This window comes from Dasypus novemcinctus, chromosome 14 (assembly GCF_030445035.2).
Source record: "Dasypus novemcinctus isolate mDasNov1 chromosome 14, mDasNov1.1.hap2, whole genome shotgun sequence".
Taxonomy (NCBI): Eukaryota; Metazoa; Chordata; class Mammalia; order Cingulata; family Dasypodidae; genus Dasypus; species Dasypus novemcinctus.
In genome coordinates, this window is record NC_080686.1 from 30,892,192 (window position 1) to 30,916,097 (window position 23,906).

At 37.8% G+C, this 23,906-nt stretch overlaps 1 protein-coding gene across 1 annotated transcript in view; it reads left to right on the plus strand.

Moving 5' to 3' along the window:
* Positions 1-20,009, plus strand: part of PREX2 (phosphatidylinositol-3,4,5-trisphosphate dependent Rac exchange factor 2) — a 328,672-nt gene extending 308,663 nt beyond the window's left edge. The window contains exons 38-40 of the mRNA XM_058275621.2: positions 2,759-2,861; positions 8,527-8,594; positions 14,676-20,009. Coding sequence (XP_058131604.1) covers positions 2,759-2,861; positions 8,527-8,594; positions 14,676-14,721 — 217 coding nt within the window. The 3' untranslated portion in view covers positions 14,722-20,009. The remainder of the gene's footprint in view (positions 1-2,758; positions 2,862-8,526; positions 8,595-14,675) is intronic.
* The last annotated feature ends 3,897 nt before the right edge of the window (positions 20,010-23,906 follow it).

Here is a 23,906-nt window from a genome sequence, read left to right on the forward strand (position 1 = left end):
GGCAGATAATTTGCTGCTGCATTGCTGTTTACTACAACCTGAAGTAGGGAGAAATAAATCAGTTTAAAAGAATTAAGAAAATGGATACAAATTATAGGCTGCCTGTTAAAAACACTTCACAGTGAGTAAGTGTTTGTCATAAGTAGAGTAGGGCAAGTATATTTTATCAGGAAAGTGCATATTTCTATGTACGTAGAAAAAGGCAAAGATTTTTTTCCCCTTAGCTTCATTTACTGGTATAATGAACATTATTGATTAAAATGTTAGGATCAATAAAGCCTTAAAATTGGAGAAGACACCTTAAGAAGGAAATAAAGGTTATGGTCTATCAAGTAAGCTGGCAATTAAATGCTTTGTAAAAAATTGATTTTTAAATATGAGCTGCCAATTATACTTCTTGGCATTCAGTGTAATGAGTTTCACAGCATGAATATACATGTAAAACAACAATATGTACCAATATTAGATACATACAGTAAATATTCTTGAACATCATGTACCACTAGAAGCTAATTATTAAACTTCAGTCCATCTGAGTATGTGTTATGAATGCTTTCAAAAGAGTTCTCTGTAATGCTAATGAGGAAGCTGCTTTTCAAGTCATTTAACAGCCAATGGAAATTAACATGTTTCACCTGAAAATGCAATTATGCTTAATAATACAGTTGCACTAACTCAAATCCTTTCTAACATTACAATAGTAATGTTTAAATCCCTCTCTTGTCTTTTTCTCAATCCAACAGTATCAAAATCTATCAAATGCTTTGGATTTCCATATTTCAGATAATAAATTAGATACTGCATACAAATAAGCAGTTGCATTATATATAGAACTTACTTTTGTTTGTAGGAAAAAATACTAGACAGATATAGGAAAAAAAGTGTGAAAAAACACCAAACCACTGAGAGGTAAATGTGAAAATGGAGAAAAGACTAATCAAATTATCAACAATGGAAAATAAGTAAAATAAAATTCACTTATATAAATTTTGTGAAAAACAACCAAAAGTAATGAAAACTTTTATAAAAGGTATGCAAAAGCATCCCTTAAAAAAAAATAGACACCAGCACCTGAAAATATAAACAAATCAACATAGGCTATAAGGGATGCTATGGAGAAAAAAAGGAAGAACAAAAGAAACGTATTAAAGAGAAAGGAAAAGGAATAACACTTTCCAATCACTGAATTCTGCTTAGGACAATTTTATTGGGGTTGCTCTGAAAAAAGTTACTTCTAAAATTTTACAAGTAGTCTTTCAGGTTAGAGCCATGATACATTTCTTAAACAATAGATTCTGATCTTAGTACATAATAATTTTATGATTTTTTTCTAAACTATTTGGACATAGATCAATATAAATCTATTAAATATCAATATGGAGACATGAATGTTAAATATTATGATGTCATTTCTTCTAAATTACATGAAATATGTGTAAAGATTGATATTGATAGTAAAATTTATTATAATCCTGGTTATTTAATTTCCCAGACAAAAGCTCTCTCATAAATATAGTTCCTGAAGGGTTTGCCTTAAATTTAAATATGTAATTTATGATCTCTACAGTGTACCTCTATAATCTTTTTTCTACTTAAAAAAGTTAATAAGTAAACTTTAATAAATAAAAATTACAACATTCTTCTCCCTTCAGACAGCTAGTTCATCCTTTAAAAAGTAAATAAAGGTTACAGAGGGACTTCAGAATGCCTTTACTTCTGTCACAAAATGCAATTAGCTGGGTAGATTTAGGTGAATAATGCCATGTTTGCAAAATTTTAAGCACAAAAAGGACTACTAGAAAATTTTTTTTGTTTTTGTTTTTTTAGATTTATTTTATATTCATTTCTCTCTCCTTGCCCCCCCCCCGCCCCAGTTGTCTGCTCTCTGTGTCCATTTGCTATATGTTCTTCTGTGTCCGCTTATATTCTTGTCAATGGCATCTGGAATCTTTGTCTCATTTTGTTGCATCATCTTGCTGCATCAGCTCTCTCCATGTGTGTAGCAGCACCACTCCTGGACAGGCTGCACTTTTTTTGTGCAGGGCGGCTCTCCTTACAGGGTGCACTCCTTGCATGTGGGGCTCCCCTACGTGGGGGACACCCCTGTGTGGCACGGCACTCCTTGCGCACATCAGCACTGCACATGGGCCAGCTCACCACGTGGGTCAGGAGGCCCTGGATTTGAACACTGGACCTCCCATGTGGTAGGCAAATGCTTTATCAATTGAGCCAAATCCACTTCCCTAGAAAAGTATTTTAAACCATAACAGTTCACTGTCCTCAAATGACATTAAGGAAAATATTTACCCCAGTGAACAATCTTGTTCAGTTATACTTTGCTTTCACTTATTGAGGACTCTAGACCATTTCACCAAGCCAACTTAATTATTAAAATTTTTAAAACTGTTTGGGGATGGGGAGCAAACTACAAAAGAACTATGTTAAAATGGTGACTAGAAAACAGCTGTGGTTACTGGGCAGTATTGGATCTGAACTTGACGCTTCTCACCAATCAGTGCAACCTGTGGGGCCAAGTCTGCCTCATTCACCCATATGCTTAAAACGGGACAAGATGGGATGATCACACCAGTATAATCTATTTTTAAACAGGTGTTCCATGTAGCAAAGGCAGTGGTTCATCATCTAGGTGCTTTGAGTTTGGCAGGCACTTTCTTACTTTGATGTTAGTCACCCAGACTGCCTGGAAGAACGTAGCAGGAGCAGTTGAAGCTTGACGGCTCTTTGCCTTTGCATGCAGGTGCACCCTGAGCGTGACCTTGGAGCAGGCCATCCTCCTGGCCAGAAGCCACGGGCTGCCCCCTCGCTACATTATGCAGGCTACGGATGTGATGCGGAAGCAGGTATGTCTCACGCACATTCTAGGGCTGTGGGTACAGGTTCCGGATCGAAAGTCCCTTTGTTCATTGATCAGATGTTTGACAAGTGCCTGGGTGTGACGCACACTCTTCTAGGTGCAGAGGGTGTCATGAATTAACTTCCAGTGAAGAAGAGCATGTGGGCACCTCTATGAAGATTCTCCTAAAAACTTCGACAACTCTGGGGAAAACCCAAACTCTAACCTGAAAGAGGAAAAAAGAGTTGGCCAGGCAAAACAGGGCAGGAGTAGAACCACTTGTATAAATGGCAAGATAAGGAGACATAGCATTTTCTGGGAATTGCAAGTGATTTAGTCTGACTGAGAGACTAGCTTAGGTGGACGGAGGTAGTGGGGACTAGGAAAAAGAGGAAGGAATCGAAACCCCGTCTTGATTCTGGAGAACTCGAAGGGACTTTCATGCCATGGTAAGAAGTTGGTGCATTATTCCGAGAATAAAACGTGTAGCTCAAATTTTCCTTTACAGGACGAATAGCCACCTTTGGACTGTCTTTAGGAGAGTGAAGTACTTATAGTTGCAAATATACTCTCTTGTAAAATAGAAAATGATTTCTGTACAATAGTAGAAATAGTATTTTAAGTGTGGTCATTTAGTTTTTAACCCTGAAAAGTTCGTTTAAAATACAACAGAAAAATGCAATAGCCTACAATTCACTGATAATTATGAAAATGTGATTAATTTAGTAGAAAAGACATTTTACTTGGTAGAAAAGATAAAAGGAGTTGAAAGACATAAATATTACATTTTCTTCTGCCACCTTTTCTTGGGGCTACCATAGAAAATCAATTGATCAAATTTCTCTGCATTCTGAGTTGGTTTGAATTGCTAAAGATAATGAACGATTTAATTTTTGAAATATGCTTTTGTAATTACAGTGGCTTTATTTATTAAAGACTTAAGAGTATAACTCTCAGGCAAGCATAGAAGTCTCTGGACTTGTGCCTGAGATTACACTATAGAATGTAAAATGAGCCAATAAAAAAAATCAACAGAGAGCGTCATAGGTGAGCCAACCTGGCATCTGGAACACAGACATTAGGTACAGCGAGGGTGTATACCTCAGTGCTTTGAGTTAGGAAACCAGGAGTGAGGGACTGAAAAACCAACATCTCAGAAGGTCCAAGAGGAACTTGCTGAGTAAAGGTTAGATTCTCCAGAAGCATGTGGCAGGCTCAGCTGGAAAAGATGCAAACTGCCAACACAGTTGTAAACACAGATGCAGATTGCCAGCAGGTTTAGGAAGGATTTTTTTTAATAGTTTAGATATACAAATTCTGTTATAAAAAGTAGATCGAAAGTATATCTGTGATTACCCATATCCAGGTTGGGAAATGGGAACTAATACATTCACAGAGAGAATAACCTCCTTTCCATTAGAGGATGTTTGCTCTAAGACTTGAAGGAGTATCTCAAAATTATGGTTTATGGTACGAAAAAGAGATTGGTATTAACATTTCTTGGAATATTCCACTAAGGGGTAAATTGTGAATAATATGCGATCATAGTAAAAACGATATTGCTTTGGCCCCAGTGACCAGTTTAACTTGTGCACACCTCTTTAGATAGCCAAGACTGAAAAGTTCTATAATTCCTTTTAAAATTCCTATTGTTTTCTGAACTGCAGAATTTTTTTATCATTACTTCTTCCTCGTTTTTTAAAAATAAATATATTTAGAATAGGTTGCATCCTTCTTTTGCTTCTTATTCTCATGGCCCAAGTTATGACATTTCCAAATGGTTGTGAGGGGGGCAAAGTCCTGATTTCTAACTTCTTTGAGAAAGATCACAGAGCCTGGGGCCCTCTGTTTAGGGATACTGAAGCAAAAGGTACAGAGCAGAGATTTTCATAATATTCCTTCTGTTGCTGATCCTCTTTCCAATATTCAGCTGCAAGAGGCAATGGAATTAGTTAGTGGCTGGAATCCAAGCTGCAAGTCAACTCTTTTTTTTTTTTAAAGATTTATTTATTTAATCCCCCCCCTCCCCTGGTTGTCTGTTCTTGGTGTCTATTTGCTGCGTCTTGTTTCTTTGTCTGCTTTTGTTTCTTTGTCCGCTTCTGTTGTCGTCAGCGGCACAGGAAGTGTGGGCGGCGCCATTCCTGGGCAGGCTGCACTTTCTTTTCACGCTGGGCGGCTTTCCTCACGGGCGCACTCCTTGCGCGTGGGGCTGCCCCACGCGGGGGACACCCTTGCGTGGCACGGCACTCCTTGCGCGCATCAGCACTGCGCATGGCCAGCTCCACACGGGTCAAGGAGGCCCGGGGCTTGAACCGCGGACCTCCCATATGGTAGACGGACGCCCTAACCACTGGGCCAAAGTCCGTTTCCCAACTCTTGACCACTTGGGATCGGAGCAGTTAGAATTCAAGTCTGAATCAAGATCTAATTTGGATTTTCTGTCTCTCTTGCCTTTCAACCTCAAGGCAAATTACTTAACCTTTTAATCTCAGCTTTCCAGTGGCTGTGTGATTAGAGTATTTACTACATTTATTACATATTGAAGTATTGGGGAGGTAATGAATTCTTTGTAAATTTTTTTTGGTTTCATTCTAAAAACAAGAAGCTTATCTAGCATGATTTAATGTACTTATTCATCATTGCAGTATAGCTTTAATGTACAGATTGTATATATTTGCTTTTCACAAAGTTATTTAACTCACTGGTTAAGGTAGAAGGAGAGAGAAGAAATAGAAGGGTATATGTCTCTTGCAGTTTTTTTTGTAGGATTATTGTAACGGCCTTAGATTGCCTGAGCAGCGATCACATATACCACAGACTGGTCTTGGCTCACCCTGTGGGAATATTGTTTCCCAGTTTCTGAGGCTAGCAGGCTTGTTTCCTGGGTGGGTGGCATTCTGGTGCTGCCTTGCTGCAGTCCTTGGGGTTCCTTGGCTTGCACCTCTGCCTTATGTCACATGATGGTGCCCTCTCTTTTCTCGCTTCGGTGACTTCCTGCTTCTATTTATAAGGCCTCCAGTAATCAGAGTAAGACCCACCCATTCAGTTGGACCACACCTTAACTAAAAATAACATTTTCAAGAAATCATATTTACAAAGGGTTCCCAGTAATGATTCACGGAAATGTGGGTTAAGATCCCCCCCCCCCCCCCCCCGGGATACGTAACTCAGTCTCCCACAATAACCATCTGATCTAATTTGATTAATAAAAGACTTGGTCTAGAAGCTATCATTTACCATATACAGTAGACATCCCAAGTCTTCTTTGGTAGAAGCCTATCCCAAAATTCCTTTTTGACCTTTTTAATAATAGCTGTGATCCCAAAGTCTGCTAACTCTTTACCTACAGTGTCAGAGCATCATACAAGACACAGAGAATAAAGACGTACATAAGATGCGTATATGCAGGTCCCCATGGTAGAAGCACCAACAAGCAAGTACTTTCAGGGATGTACAACTCAGTACGTTAGGACACAAAACAGGAAACAAATGAGTAGACCACGAGCCCCTCAATAGCTGATATCACAGGTTGCCAGAATAATACCTAACACAGAATAAATGCTAAGTGAGTTTGTTTAAGGATAAATGCAATGAGGCTTCATGAAGAAAGGGAAGATACTATAGTGGCTAATAGCACAGAAACTTGAGTCAGATGGCCTGAGCTTGAATCCCTGCTCCAGTGGTTACTGATAGTGTGATTTGGGGCAAGATTCTCAACCTCCCTGTTACTTAGGTTCCTCATTTTAAGAATAGGAATAATAATCATACTTGCCCTGTAGTGCTGTTGTGAGGTTCAAATAAATGGATCATTTAGTGCCCTTAAAATAGAAGTACTTATAATGGAAAAATGTGAAAAAAAACACAAGCAAACAGAACTTGATATAGTAAATGACCAATAAATTGTTAACTACGTAAGGTATCATTTGATTTGAACCTTGGAGGATAAGTTAAGAGGTGGACAGTTAGGGACGAGCAAGAGACGGGTGTTCAGGTAGAGGTGAGCGACAGGAGCAAAGGGAGGCAGGAGGCTGTGGTGGGAGACAGGCAGCATGTGAGAAATCACAGAGGTGAATTCAGAGTGGAAGGTGCCACCGGGTGTGTCCCACACGGTGAACATCAACTTCATCTGACATCTTCAAACGAGCAAAAATATTCTATAAATTGCTGAGTGGAATATCATGAGACTAAAGACACAAAGAATTGTGCACAAATCCTATACTCTTATTAGTCCACATATTTCTCACAGGGGTATGTTTTAGAAATTTTGAAGCTAGTTTATCAGCTAGGATGAACCAAATAAATTAATATATTGTAAATAATAAGAACCAGATTTCTCACTGCCCGAGAAAGAAGTTAAAAATAAGGAAAGGGAGAAGACTGTTGTCTAGTAGACACTGCCTTAGCCCAGTGTTCAGAGTTACTTCACCAGGGGTAAGACACATGGACATCATGAACTTCCTGATATGCTCCACTGAGAAGAAAAGTGTTCCTGTTTTATTTCTTCCAAAGAGTATATCCTCAGTCAAACCATGAGAAAACATCAGAGAAACCCAAATTGAGAGATATTCATCAAAATTAACACCAGTATTCATCAAAAGTACTTAGTTCATGAAAGACAAGGAAAACATGAGGCTCTGTCTGTCACAGATTGGAGGAAACTATGGAGACAATTAAATGCAATCAGAGATCTTGGAGCAGAAAATGTGCCTGAGTGAGGAAACAAAGTGGGGCAACTTGAATAAGGGGAATAGATCAGTTAACAGTATTATACCAACATTACTTTCCTGTTTTTGATCATCATACGATGGTTAAGTAAAGGGTTAATATTAGGAGAAGCTGGGTGAAATATGTGAACTCCCTGTTTTGCTTTTAAAGTCTTCACTAAGTTGAAAATTAAAAAGTTGTTTTTAAAGTACTTAACTGCAGTTTCCAACTTTTCCCACCTGTCTCTTTACCTCCACCTGTCTCCCTTTTTCCCTATTTGCTTTCTTTTCTGTAGTCTACCTTGAAAGAATATATTCTTTGATTTTCTCCTCCTTTTTTCTCCTTATATCTCTCCTCTTCCCCTATGTCATAATTTGTTAGAAAAGAGAAAGTTTCGGAGTTTTTTTAAACTACTCTCCTTCACCTATTCCCAGCCTCAAAGCTTGATGTTTGTTTGGGCCTAAGGACTAATTTCCTTCAGGAACTGAACAATGATGATAACTTCATTCATGAACTTGGCAGAGTGTAAAGACTTCTTCTTAACTAAAGAGGATTGACTCTGAACTGAAGACTTGAAGGCAGAATTCCATGAAAGTAGCAATACAGAGCAGCAATTTCTAGCCTACTCATTTCTCATTTCCTATTTTCAACATTTTATGTATTTGTTCTACCTGTAAAGACATGGATGAGATGATGAACAGGAGGCTTTTATTTTAAAGTAATTCTTTAATGATTTAGATGGTTTTGGAAGTAAACAGTAATTCTTTGAAATAACGCATCAGCATATTTTGATTCTTTAAAATGTTAATTTTGAAAATGTCAGTTGGTGATTTCATTCTTTCTCATCATCCAGCCTTTCCTAATGTTAAATATATTGTTGGAATAAATATTCTTCTTGCCAATATTAATGGCATGTTAAATAGTTACTAATACAATGTAAGTCTAGAAATAATTTTCCTTACTTTTAGGGAGCAAGAGTTCAGAACACAGCGAAGAATTTGGGAGTCAGAGATCGGACCCCACAGTCTGCTCCGAGGTAAGCATGTTCCTCCGTCTGGTGCTTTCCAAAAAGGTTTGTCCACATTTTCCCAGCAGGGTCACCAACAGCTAGTGCAACTACTGCAGCATGTGCCCAGTTTAGAACTCATTATAATAATGGAAACTGCCCTTGTAAATACCCTGTGGCTAAATGTGATTATGCATAAATGCTCTCAGAATTAAATGTAATTTCAGGTGGCAGCAAATTTAGAGATAGGAGGTGGAAGTCTTGGCATTATTTGATTTTGCAAGTTCCGTCATGCATTCAAAAACAAAAGTTCACACAGGTACTACTGAAATTTAAAATCCACCTACACCAAACTACCAAAAATGCCGATTTTAAATTTACACCACTCTGACTTTGCACATGATGTTCCTTCTGACATGATTGCCTTCCCCACTTACATCTTTATTGAAAACTCTTACTTAACCACAAAACACAACTCAGATGTCATTTCCTTCTTGAAAACCTTCCCTGAGTATCCTTCTTTTGTTCTCCCTTAGTATCTTATATATTCTTCTATTATAGGCCCTAAGATATTGCATTGCAATATATTGTATATGTCTCTTTGCCCAGCCTGAAAATGCATTCTTGGAAGGCAGGGGATATATTTTTTAGATTTTATTCACTGCTCATCATGGTACCTACATAGGAGACACTCAGATGTCTGGACTGATTCCAAGCATGTGTGAATGAATAAATGAATGGCTTAGCTTTTGGTTTGTTATCTTACCAATTGTTCATAGTTAACAAATAATCCTAAGAAAGGACTCCATTCCACCTTTAAAATAAATGAACATGGGAATGCCATCAAAAAATATTGTTGATTTGATTTCCCTGGTGACATTAGAGTAAGCAGCCATTCATCTTGAAGAAGGACAAAGCCAAATAATTTATTTTACATTTCAATGCTTTCGTGCATTTGCACTTTAACGAAAAGTAGGCTCCTCCAAGCACTGTCACATACAAGGCACTCATTTGTTTCTATTTACACAGTAGTTGCCAGAGTGAGAACGAAGGCTGAAACATCTATGAAGTTATATTTCATTCTGAAAAACTATGTGGGCAGTGAAAGTGCTTTCAAAAATGAAAACATATTTTCCCTCTGAAAGTGGATGGATCCCTCATGCTTTAATTGCACTTATTTTCAGTGCTGACTCCTAGCTCTATTTAATCCTCAGGTCTTGTTAATGTTATCTTTCAGAGTTGACTAGATTAGAATCTAAGACTTTCTATTCCTAAAGAATCGCTTCACACAGGCATTCTCTCCAGCCCTAAGAGCAGACAGGGTATGTTTGGATAATAGACTTATTGAAGTGTTAAAATTCCAATAAGAAAACAAGTATAATAGCCGAGCAAGGTCTTCTCAACTAGAGCTTAGAAAAGCAGTGGGGTAGGATAAGACTTCAGCATCCTGATCAATAAACCAATATGCAAGCTGAACACAAGAAGAGAAACTGGTGAGCTCATATTTTTCTTTATTGGGTTGCGTTCTAAAACACTCGAAACACAATAAAATGGACTAGCTGTAAAGTTGACATTTTTTACAAAGATGTAATAGCCCTGAGAGAGAAATCTAGAGTCAGTTTAAAATTTTATTTACTCATCCATTCATCCTACAAATATTTATTGAGCATGAGTGAGAAATAGCTCTGGCCTTAAAGGAGCTTTCAGTGAAAGAGATGAGATAGGAAAAAACATAACTGCAAGAAAAGGTAGGATGTGAAGAGAGCACCCTATGAAGGAGGCAGAGAGAGTTCCCAGGTGTGCTGGACTTACTCCCAGCTGGGAACCAAGACTCCTGCCCCAAAGACAGTAAGTTGAATAATACATTTGACTCTCAAGTGTGGGCCATCCTTGTGCACATCTGGGGCAGTGTTTCTGAAAATATCTCCCTGAAAGTAAAGTTCTTCTATCTCCAGCTGAGATAACATTTGCTTCAAATCCCCAGCCAATCCCTATCATAGTTTTCCTTTTACTATTCACCTTTCTGTCTCTTTAAAATTCACTCTGCAGACAGGTGTTGAATTTCTGCTACATGTCTATAGGCACCAGATACTTTGTTAAAAGCTAGGGACAAAGACATAGTCAATGAGGTTTAAGACAGAGATAGATGAGTAAAATCAAAATATTATACAGGGCCTGATAAGAAGCTTGCAGAAATAAACATAGATTGATATGAGAGCACAGAGAAAGGGCATGGTACTCCCCTAAGGAAAGAGTGGAGGTTGCAGAGTATCCTGGAGAAACTTGAGCTGGGCTTCGAGGGCCAGCCCAGACAGGGTGGAAGTGGATATCGTATACAGTGGGCAGGGGTACCCAGGCCTGGAGAACACATTGCATTCTGAGAACTACACCTAGATCTCTAAGACTGATGATCAAATGTGATTTAAGAAAGAGGAAAAAGGAAGCTGGAGATGTAGGCAGGGGCCAGATAGAAGAGGAGACTTGAACAAGATACTGAAGAGTTTGGATTTTGACTTGAAGACAGTAGATAAGCATTGGTAAATAATGTTCCCACCCAGAAGACTTGGATTTTATAATTTATCTCTGGCAACATTAGGAGGAGCCGTTTGAAGTCAGCTAAGATTGGAGGCAGTAGCTTTGAAGGAAACTATGGGAGGACTGAAGATGAAGATGAGAGTATGGATTAGGGAAATGTGAAGGAGACAATTAATAGTCTTTGGACGCTAATTGGATGAAGGAGGTTAGGGGAAAAGAAGACACTCAGATGACCACAGGACGACCAATGATGGCTCTGGCCACTGAGATTGTGGGTACAGGAAAAAGAGCAGCTGTGGGAAAATGATGGTGAGCTTGCCTTGGAACTGTTTAAATTGAGGGCCAGTGGGACATCCATGTGGAGATGCCTTTGTGGCAGTTGAATATACTGCTCTGACGCCTAGAGGAGCAAAGTAGTTAGAGCTGTAGTCCTGTGAGTCATCAATGTGTAGGAGATGTTCAGGTCTAGAAAGGCATTTTGTTCCTAATGGTGAATGGGTAACAGGTGTGTGAGGGAAGGCACGCGTACCACCTGGGGGGATGCCAGCACTGGAGGGAGGGCCAAGGAACCGGGGCTTCAGCATCTAAGAGGAGAAGCTAGAGGAAGACGGGAGATGGCGTTCTGGAATTCAAAAGACATTTCAAGAAGAACTGGCCATAATAACACCACAATTTAGGGTATCAGAAAGCTGCAGAGTGCCATATTGGAGTTTAATTAAGTCGAGATAGCTTGATTCTCAATAATGTAAAGTCTGGTAATGGAAGAGATGGTTCCTTGGCTCCCTCAGCTCTAATGAGTTTTGTGCACTCCCCTTCAGCAATCTATATCTCAATTATGTGTTAGGAACTGGTTTTGGCATTAGGGATATCAAGGCGAATGAGCAACACTTCATGCATTCAAGGAGCTTGTGATCTAATAGAGTAGGAAATCATAAAGTAAATTTGGGCAAGCAAGTGAATGTGTGTTGGAATAGGACTCATAGAAGGTGTGGTGCAAAGGAGGTCCTTCCTCCCTCCAATTCCACAGCATTGGTTTTTCAGTGGTTGTGGCACGCTGGTCAAATTTTTTATTACCTCGTAAAATTTGTAAACTTTTGTGCTGCGAAAGCTTGAATTCCTTTATTTGTTTAATTAGGAGGCAGCATACTACAGTGGTTAAAAATGGAAAGCTGGTAGTAAGTCCTAGCTTCTGCTGTCTTTGTGACCTTATTTAGTCAGGTTTTTATCCTCTCTAAAACTCCATTCCTCTCCTGTAAAATGGGGAGAATTGCCTTGCAACAGAGTAGTAGCAATACTTTAGCCCTGAGAGATGTTTCCTTTCTGGTCTCCTTCAACAAAGCTGTTTGTCTTTACTTTTGTTGTTGTTATTTTTTTTGCCCTGTAGAAAATGAAGGGCACAATTTATATATTAAAGTTTGAAACATCTGCTCTCTGCAGATTTGGATTTGGACTGGTAATGCCAGTTCCAAGATGACTGCCTGAGCCCAAACAGGTAAAGGAGAAAGTGGAACCACAACCAAGGCATTTTTTTGTGCAGAACCATTGGTACACTTGAGTGGGAATGAGAATACAGCAAAGGCCCTAAAATGATGGGCAGACAAAGGCTTCCCACTGCCCAAAAATTTAGCTGCCAAAAGACGAATGCTTTGGTGTAGAGTAAAAGTCCAACTCTTACCTATTACCTTTTATTTCCAAACTTCATCTGTCTGTTCTAAATTCCCAACACTCCACATTTTCTATTACAAATGTGTCTGAACTCAAATAACCCTGAGCTGCTTCCAAGAAGCCTCACAGGAGCTGAATCTGCCCAGCTCCACGATACCCAGAGCTATTATTTCATTAACTGATCACAGGGAGTAGCCTTTTCCCCAATTTGCAAGGCAGACATTTCAAAGAGTCATCTATCCAGTGACATCAGTTACATTCAGGGGAAATATGCAGCGTGAGGTAATGGAGAGGGACAGCTCAGCCCAGATTTCACGGCCAGGACATTCGGCTCCCAGCTGACAGTTTCTGCTCTTCCTGGGTAAAGACACTGTGCCTTCGCCCTCAATTGTCAGTGCTTTCAGGGAAATAAGAGAATAGAAATTAAGATGGAAAAGAACCTCTTGATCAATCTATTATTCCAGCCCTGGGGTTGCAGTGGGAAGCTTCACCATACCCTTCAGGTGGTGAGCAGAACCTTGGAAGTACATCAGCTCTACTTAATTTATTCTTTTCTCTGGAAAGGATGAAATGAGCTTTTCAGATGTGAGATGTCCTTATTTAAGTGTTCATCATCTTCCGTGGAAATGACATTTAGAGCATTAACCAACTTCAAGATTTGAAATACATTTTGCAAACCTCCAATGGCAATAACTTCCTCTATGTGATTCTAGACTAGGAGAGACCAATTTTGTAAACCGGGCTTTCTATCTCAATATTAAATCTTTTTCATTCTGCCCCTTGAATTTAGGTTTAGTGCGGGATTAAATGTCAAACAGAGAGAATACTTTATAATTTGCTAAATTTGCTGACAACTTATTTAACTTGTGATCAATTTAATCTGTGAAAGGGAGAGAACAACTGCAGCTATCCTTGGGTTTGGAGTACTTTTAAATTTGTGCGGAAGTAAAATCTGAGTCTTAACTTTTTAGATCATCAGTCTAAACTCTGGAGTAAGATCACTGTGGCCATGGATATTCTTGAGAAGAAAAGCATAATCCAACCTCCAGCCACTTCAGGCCAGCCAGTCTTTTCTCAGAATATGCCTTAAGTAGAGTCCGTGAGGCCACTGTGGTTATTTGGCAACTGTTGTGTTCCCCTTTACCTTGGTTCTGAAGTTAGGATTTAATGTCCACGAGACCATGGGACACAGGAACATGTGTAACCCCTGTTAAATCCCCTGAGTTTGGCCTTAATGCCAGATGATCTCGAACAGCTAGACCTGGGGCTGCAAAGGGAGAGCATCCCTGGGCATCTCCACCTGGTCAGTCAGATCCCTTGATCCACTTGAATCTCCACCTCATTCCATTGGCAGATGAGTGCAGTTGACTGTGGGGGAGGAGAATGGGCAGAGCAGGGAGGATGGTCCTTAGGAAAAGAGCCAGCTGGACCTTTGAGGCACAGGCCTTGGGAATCTGCCACAGCTGACTGCCTGTATCATGGGACATTACAAAATGAAGTAAATTTCTAAAACTGGTCAGAAAATCTCCTCTGAGATAGATGTATCTTGCCACAAGAAAATCATGACCAATATGCTGATTATCATAATAAGGTCATGTCCTGGAACCTGAAAATAGACCGGATAACAGCAAGGTGAACAGCCTTTGGCAGCACTGGAGCAGAGGTGGCTGCTTTAAAAACACAGTATCGCTTAAGCAGTCATCACCGAGATGGGCAGGGGAATAGGTTCTAAATAATAGAGTCTAAATTTTGCAATCTGCTAATTCATATGCTATTTTTAGTTAAACAGACAATATGATGATGACTCATGAACCAAGAAATCATTGTCAATGTATTTGTTATACCAATAAAAATGCCTCAGGTAATGGCAACATGCCAGGCCACTGCTTTACTTTCCCATGACTTTTCTAGATTGTACAAGCTGTGCGAGCCACCTCCCCCAGTTGGAGAAGAATGAAGAACATTCCCAAGGAACCAGGCAAGCAGAAGCTTCTGAACAGTGGACTCGACAAAGGAAGTACTGGTTAAAAACGTTCTCCACTCAAGATAAAGAAATGAATTTTTTCCTATAAACATTTTACCTGTTGTAAATAACTAACTGTCACTGTATACTTGGATATTTATGCTAGAAGTAGAAAGGAGTTCTTCCAGACAATTCATCTTTGCAAATTGATCTCTATAGATTAATAGTAAATAATCATTTTTAGAGTAAAATTCATTCATGGAATTTATAGAAAAAAATTAAAGATAAAAAAATAACCATCATGTCCCTGTCCCCATTTATTAAAACAGTTTTATTTTGTGTTTTCATTTTCTCCAAATGGGATGATGTAATAATGGATATTTTCACTTGAAAAAGTCTGTCCCTGAAGAAACATGACCACACTTGCCAAATCATTAGACAAAAATGTTACAGACAGTATTGCCTTGGTGTCATTGGTTTTAACCTCTCACTTGCATCTGAGAAAGTGGGTTTACTTAGGAAAGGTGAAAGAGCCTTCATTACTCTTCTTAAGGGTTGAACTCTCATGAGAGAGGCATATTGAGGCCTCTAACAAGACCTTCTTCCAAATGCTTGCAGGTGTCTTTCATGCTCATGGACAATTCCAGAGAGCCAGGGCTTCTCTGCAGTGGGCCATCCCTCCTGGTGCTGAAGATCTGTGGTCACAAAGTGGGGACGGGCAGGGATTGGGGAGGAGGTAGGAGGAGGACAAGGGGGACAAGGAGAAAAAAGCATGCCTATGTAAAAACTCATCTTTAATTTAGAAGGAATCCTAAAACTTTTCTTAAGACTTTAACATAAGATACCAGAGCCCTTAGAGTATACACCATAATGAGTATTTTTGTATCAAGACATTATATAAGAATATGAAACAAAGCTCTATTTGTTATATTTTTAAATTATTATTTGGGACCTTGATTTGTGGGAGCTCAAGGTATATAACATCTTCATTCAAAAGTATATCCAAGATTTTTCATTTTTATATTTTTATCTTATCAACATAAGACTTGTTTTTAGCATAGTGAGTACAGTAATGTTGATTTTTAAATCTTTATTTTCCAAAACAAAACTCCCATATCATAGTTATAATAAATAAATGGGTTTAGAACCATCTAGTATGCGAAATGCTTTTCATAACTAAAGCATGCAAAGAAAATGTCTCCTCTATTAAATTTTAATTTATGAAATTTGTTAGTTGTTTTCAAACTATCTTTAAAAGCCTTCATCGCTAACAGTTGTAGACTGAATACAAAATATTGTTATATATGTATGAGATATTTATATACTCTGGTCAGGGTAAGAATGAATATTTGGCCAAGAATCACTTCAGCATTTGCAAAAAGTCCAAATTTGTAATTAAAAAAATAAGGAGGGAACAGGTTTAGCTCAGTGGTTGAATGCATGCTTCCCATGTACAAGATCCCAGGGTTAATTCCCAGTACCTCCTTTGAAAAAACAAAACAAAAAAATGAAGACAACATCAGCATTTTCAAAGATATCTCTTAAATTTATATAAAAAGTTGAGCATTTTGAATTTAATGAAGATATGACTTTAACATAATATCTATATTAAGTATATCCTTACTTTTAGGGATTTGATACACTTGATACTACAGCAGGTGTTCCTGAAGGTCCATGTATCTAGTCATTTGTAAATCACAACAGTGAAAATTTGACACGCAGGGCTATTGAGTGAGCACAACTGAACTAGCAGGTGCTTTGCAAATTGGCCTTATTGTTTTCAAATCACCATCCTGTTGCAGTAATCCTCGTTGCAGCCATAACAAGGGATCACATAAAACATTTCAGCCATACTTTGCTGTGTTTCATGGATGATCTGCTGTTGTGGTAGTTTTAAATTAGCATATTGTTAAGAATCTACTCAAGATTTAATAGAATGTGTTTAATATTATTTTAAGGGTTAGAAATAACGTGTACCTCCTATCAGAGTGCTTGGCATGTTACTAAACACTCACAGGTTATCAAGGATAATAGTCTCCTCTATAACTTTGGGATTTATAATGAAAACTATAGCTAACACTTATTAAGTGTAATCCAAATAATCCTTCAGTATACTTAAACGGTATTTTGATATTTTGCTTCATTTCATCCCCAAAATCATGATTCGTGGTGGGATTCTTACCATGCCCCATTTTCCACTTGAAGAAATGAACCAAAAATGGCTCAGTAATTTGCTGTCTATACAATACCAGCAGGTGGTAGAACCAGGGTTTGAACCCAGGAAGTCTGCCCTCCTAATCAATATATTGTGCTGCTGCTTCTTATTAATAAGAGCTATTATAATGTTACCAATTATTGATTAGTAACAAAGTGATGTGGCTTGTGTTGCCATTAAATTTTACCTCATATTTGAGATAAAAAGTGAATGAAAACATGTAAAATGCCTTTCATGTGAAATTCATAGTATTTCTTGAACATTTTTTGATCCAAATGTACCTTTTGAGGTACTCAACACTGTTGCAATGTGGAAAATATTTTGTACTGTATTCCTCATCTTTGAAGATAACAGTTTTAGATATTGAAAGTCTGTAAGAGTCTAATCACTTAAAACTCAATTATGATTCCAAACAGTGGTAAAAGTAAAAACGACTAATGAATGAGTGATAAAGGAGATGTTTTTCACGACCATAATATACCTCTCATTGGGGACCTTGGGCACTTAGCTGACATTGAGTTTTTTAATGTGTTTACTTAAATGCTCACCCACGCCTCTGCAACTCGTGTACCATCAGATGTTGCTAAAGTTTGCTACCAGTTCTTCTAAGATCTGTATATGGAAATCCGCCTCTCTCCACCTAAAAGGGAAGGCCATACATGGAGAGGAAATTTTGGTTCTTAATATGTGACTTGACTCAAAAATAATTAACTAGTAATTTATAGTCAATACCTTTTGAAAATTGCATCATATCTTACAAAGTTATTATGAGAGCATTTTCCCCAAATGTTAAAAGCATGAGAAATTTAAAGAAACTAGAATTTTACATCTAGTTCTATTACTATTCAAAAGCAAGTTTCCCTGTATTCATTTCCCTCTCTACTTAGAGCAACAATTTAAAATTAGGTTAATTTCTTATGATGCTATAGTATATATGGCATTGAAATTATGTTGAATCTGACTCTATTAATTTAAATTTTACATTTCAGAATTTAAAACGTGAAGTTGACCTTGGTACTAACTGTAAAAGTAATGAATAAGTAAAGCCAAAGGGTATATTAACTTACTTAGAAAAACACAATTTCCAGCCCTTTGGGCACGTACTTTTTATATGCAAAACTAGTTCTTTTATTGAATTGGAAGTACTTATTTGAGAATTAGTTACTCTATGTATTTAAATTACCATAACATTGGTGCTTTCATTATTTCAAAATAGTCCTTTTACAACCCAGCATGATTTATTGCGGATTAGTGGGTATATTTTTAAATCACTTGTAATTTTGAAAAAATGTAGTATTGAAATTTAAAATGAACAACCTTACTTTAAAAGTCAGTTTTATAATTTCTTCAGGAGCATTTACTAATATTGAAATTAACCTTTAATATTTGACTCCATTGTTTATGGATTTTTTTAAAATTAATTTTTAAAGACTTATTTTCAAGTGAATTATCTCACTAAATTATAGTTTAATGACATTTTGAAAGCCAGTAGTGCTTATTTCATTAGCATGTATATACATCAACGACTTTGCTGAATAAATTGTCAGTTGAACTACTTAAGTACAAGAGTAAAAGCTTTTGAAATGGTTTAGGATGATATGAATCTTGATTAAGAGCAATATTCCTTATTCTGTGAAGTTTTTGAAGTTTTAGTGATGAACCTCAGAGAAGTTTCACTCTCCATGAAGCAGAATAGCTGGAGAAAAGTTATGGGAAGGTTCTTAGTCCAAGAATGGGCCCCCGGCTAATTCCTTCCATGAATACTGGCCGTAATTTTCCTAGGTGCTGCAATTCCATTATAGTCATTACAGTTAGTCTTTGGTTTCAGAAAACTACAACTTAAAAATTCTGCCTTTAATAGTGATCTCAACGTTCATATTGCCAAGCATCTGCTGTGTATGCATTGAAGATTTTTTAAAGTATGGCTGTGGGTCCTCTAGCACTTGTTGTTTAGACACAGGCCTACTTTACTCAGGATAGCTTGCTTCTCTCATTGATAAGAGATAGCTCAAGTCTACTAAGCTATGCATGTGTGTGTATACCTTTTGTTGTTACAATAATACATTGTAGAAATTACTTCGATTCTTCTTTTGTATGAAGAAATTAAAAATGGAGTTGTTCAATGTATTCCATGTTTCCACTGTAGACATCAGAGCTGCCTAAATATGCAGGAACCAGGCCTGGTAGAGTGCCTTTTGGTCACTGGCACTGAGTTTGCTGTTCAGTCTAAAGTCAATGGACTTGGCCTTGCCATCCAGAAGAAATAGCTGGTTAAGAACAAATTGCTGAATTTTTAAATTACATTTCTACTAGAAATAGAAAGCTTTAAATAACTTATTTCTGGTACAAATAACAGAATAAATCCCATATACTCTTGTATTCATTCAACAGATGGTTTTGAGAATTCACTTTGTACAATGCATAGCCAGTGGGTCTGGCCGTATGTGTTGAATGTGTTTGGTGCGAATACCTGCACAATCTCTCTTACGTGTTAATATTTACCTGTGTCTACTTAAAATGACATTATTTGCAAACACAGATCTATTCTAATACCGTGTACATATATATCCTATATGAAAACAAGACTACTAAGTTGTTGAAATACTTTAGTAATCATTCATTTGAATTTGAATGTCTAATGCTTCAAGCAAATTTATTAGTTTCAGAAAAATATATATATTTTTGTAACTTCCAAATAAATGAGTAGAACATAGCTTTTTGCTTTAAAAATAGTTTTATAAGTATCCATTTATAGCCTATTCCTTATTTTAAATAGTAAAATGTCAAATTGGTTCTATAAATAGTAATTCTTTTGAATATATTCATATTTAACATTAACATCTGAAATTTAATGACAAATTTCACCTGAATGTGTTATTATAATAGCTCTTTCCCCCTTGTAAAATATACATGTGATATAGCTTCAAACACTTACTATTTTGTGTATTGTTAAAATGATTACAGTGTATTATGTATTTTATATCATTTATTTTCATCTGCATAAAAGACTGGAATAGTAACATTGTATCATCAGTGTTAATAATAACAATAAAATGTATTATGACCATTTCAGCTTCTTTTCATTTAAATTCAACAAATTCCTATTATGTACTTATACCTAATTGGGAGACCAAAACCATGAAACACCCTTTTCACCCTTCAGGAGTTTACATGCCCAATAGAAGAAACTGGTACACATATGAAACTACAAATCTACAACAACTGTAAATAAAATCTACAAGAGCCGAGGTGAGTTGTGGAGATAGTAACTGTTAAGAAGAGATCAGGAAAAGAAGCTCAATATGGGCTATGTTGTAGGAAAGCTTCATACGAGACGAAACTTGGGCAGTTTCCTGAAGTAATTAGCCACTCCTTCAAGGTTTATTAAGTGCCTGTTATGTATTGACAACTATCCTAGTTGCTGAGAATGTTATAAACACATATAATGCCCAAATTCTGCAGCTAAGGAACTTGGTATATATAGGCAAAGAATGCAGTGTGTAAACCAAAATGGTAGCTACCAACATCAGGCAGTGCAGTCTACTGCACTTATCGAGAGATAAGGTACTGAGAGGCATGTAATATGCAAATCAAAGAATATCAGTTCAAGCCAACATCTCTTAACTGAGCATGTATAAATCAGCTACTGAACTAAGCTGGAAATTTAGTGATTTGAAACATATATGGAATTGCCCTTACAGATTTACTATCTAGAATGGAACAACATTGGTAAAAATTTACAAATATGGTGAGAGAAGGTTAGGTCAGGAGAGGTAATTGTATCAAGATGAGCATGCCTGAGAAGTGGATGTGGCTCAAGTGATTGAGCTCCCTCCTACTATGTGGGAGATCCTGGGTTTGGTTACTGGTGCCTCCTAAAGAAGATGAGCAAAACAGTGAGCTGATGCGATAGGCTGGTGCAACAAGATGATGCAACAAGATGACACAACAAGAGACACAAGGAGGAAAACATAATGAGAGGTGCACAACAAAGCAGGGAGTGGAGGTGGCTCAAGCAGTTAGGCATCTCCTTCTCACATGGGAGTTTCCAGGTTTGGTTCCTGGTGCCTCCTAAAAGGAAGATGAGCATACAATGAACAGACACAGTGCAAAACAAAAGATTTAAAATTTTAAATCTTTTTTAAAATTTTAAGAAATGAATATGCTTAAGCAACAGAAGGGAACAGCAACCCTGTTAGTAAGAACAGCATGAATATGTGCACTAGGACAGAAATGTACCTGGTATTTTATTTTGGTGGGATGGTTAGTGGATCAGTTTGCAGAGAGATAAAGTGTAGCAGAGCGTGGGGGTTTCGTCCTCGCTCAGGCCCAAGAGTCGGGGGGGCTTGCTCCTGCCGATCAGCCGGCGGGGGGTGCCCCAAGAGGGAGCACCAGTTCTCCAGGCGTGGGGGACGCGCGGTTGGGGAAAAACCACGGAGACCGCTTGAGCGCAAGAACAGGTCTGCTTTATTACGGAAGTACACTTAGCTATATAGGGTTGGGTAGAGGGAGGGGCGTGATGAAGGGAGGGTTGGCTAAGGGGCGGCTGTGGACAGGCTGAAGCTGATGGATAGACCTGAGGTAAGCAGTTACTGGGGAAGAGGGCAGATTGTGGGTTGGCAATATGGGCGGGACTGGCGGGAAGGATGGCGGGGGCTGGAAGGGGAGGAGGGGTGGAGAAAGGCGGCAACAATAAAGACTGTGGATGTGATTAGAAAAAGATATGGAGGGAAATAAAGGTTGAGTCTGGATGGCATGGGAATCTTAATCAGACTAAGGAGTCTGGACACTAAGCATAAGAAAGTTGAGATGTAAAAGTGATGAAAATGATAAAGAGTTATGAAATCCATATGAGTTTGGAGAGGGTATTTGTTATCTATAGTGTGGGGAAACTCAAGAAAATGAAAAATAATTGGGGGAGACAAAAATCAATAATTGGATTGCAAATTGAATACAATAATAAGAGTGAGAAAATGCAATCAGTGATATGCTAATAAAAATCATGACTGGAGGAGAAAGGTAACATGCAGTGTTTCCCAAACTCATTAGAAGATAGGACATATTTTGCAGGAATTTTGTTAACATTTCCTTAGTATACAAATATTCAACAGAGCACAATTTGGGAAAACCATTTGAGAAATTTCATGATTATATGAAAGAGAAAAAAATGGCAGAGCCTTTATTGGGCATACCATTGAGGCTTAAAGGAAAAAAAGACAAATGTTGACATAAAAGACCAGCAGCAGTGTATAAAATTAAAAACAGGTTGTGATATTATTTTTTCTCTGTCACTGTTCATCTGTGTCCAGGCTATTAGGGTATGGAAGAGCCTACCCTAAGAAGTTCAGATGTCTCCTTTGCTTCCTGATGACTTCAGCCTTGTATTAATAATATGATGAGACATTGTCGGACACTTCCTTATACCAAAACTTGACTCGTGTTTGCCATGATTTCTCAACTAAATGATCAATGACCATGGCCAGGATGTAATGAGTTAAACAGTTTGAAGGTGAAAGACTAATTTTCTCTTCACAAAAAGTATTAAAAAGACTTATGTAATTTGGGGTTTTCTGGCCTGGCATGGGGTGGCCATTTGCACATTAACTGAATGTAGTAATATAAATATCTTGTTGCTTTCTTAAAGCCAGGGCTTGATAAATGTATTCCCAGGTCTGGAAAGGTCCCAGGGTCATCACCTAGGGTCATCTTTAAGATTCCTTGAGATTGGGAATTTGCCGGATCTCAGTGTGGACCTCCTTTCCTACTAATCAGAGTGGATACATTGGTGGAAGTTTCAGGACAAAACTGCTGAGACATTCAGCAAGTCATCGAGTTCTTGGACTCTCTGCCCTTGACTCACTATGTTGCTTTCATTTAAGAGAGGCCTGTGAACTTCTTGCCATAAAAGTGATAAAATATATGATTCCAGGACTGTGTCCTCAGAGAAAAAGGCAGTGATCACCACATGATATAATAGAGTGTTCCATTTAGGGCACTTTCGTATAGAAGGATGAAGACAAGTGAGGAAATAAAGCATGGGCAAAGAATGACTAAGGACATGCAGAGATTGATTATCAGGAAACATTAGGTCTACTAAAAACGGCAGCTTCTCAAACTGCACACATTGACTCACTGTTAAAAAAAATGTTTACCCGAGAGATTAGATATTATGGTGTTACCTCATGATTTGGCCTACTGTAAAGTAGAAGAACTAACTTTAGTAATGAAAGATCTGGACAATTTAACAGATACAGTGAAAAAATTAGGTTGAATTATGATATGAAAATAGGCTCTTATACACAAACACAAATACTTAAATTTTATGAACTATTGTTTGGAAAGTTAGCTAGGAAGATGTTTTCCTTCAGGATGTTTTTAAATTTTTATTTTGGCATAATAGTAGATTCACATACAATTATCAGAAATAATACAGAGAGGCCTGACTTACCCTTTGCCCATTTCCCCCAGTGGTAACATTATCATAATTATATTGACATTCATACCATCAAGATACAGAACAACTCCATCGCCAGGTTGTACTTTTTAGACACTTTCTTTCCCACCCCCATCCTAACCCCTAACAACAACTAATCTGTTCTTTTTTTCAACAGTTTTGTCATTTCAAAAATGCTTCATAAATGGAATACTACAATATTTAACTGCTATGGTTGATTTTACGTCAGCTTGGCTAGGTTGTGGTTTTCCATTTGTTTGGTCAAACACAAATGTTGTGATGGAGATACTTTGTAGATAGGATTGGCATCTATAATCAGTTGGCTTTAAGTAAAGGAGATTACCCTTGATAATGTAGGTGCACCTCATCCAGTTGAAGACCTTACATGCAAAGAACTGAGGGATCCAGGAGAAAGAAGGAATTCTGCCCTAAGACTACACCCTTTACTCCTCCATGAGTTTCCAGCTTGCTGGCTTCCCCTAAGAAATTCAAACTCAAGACTTTGACATT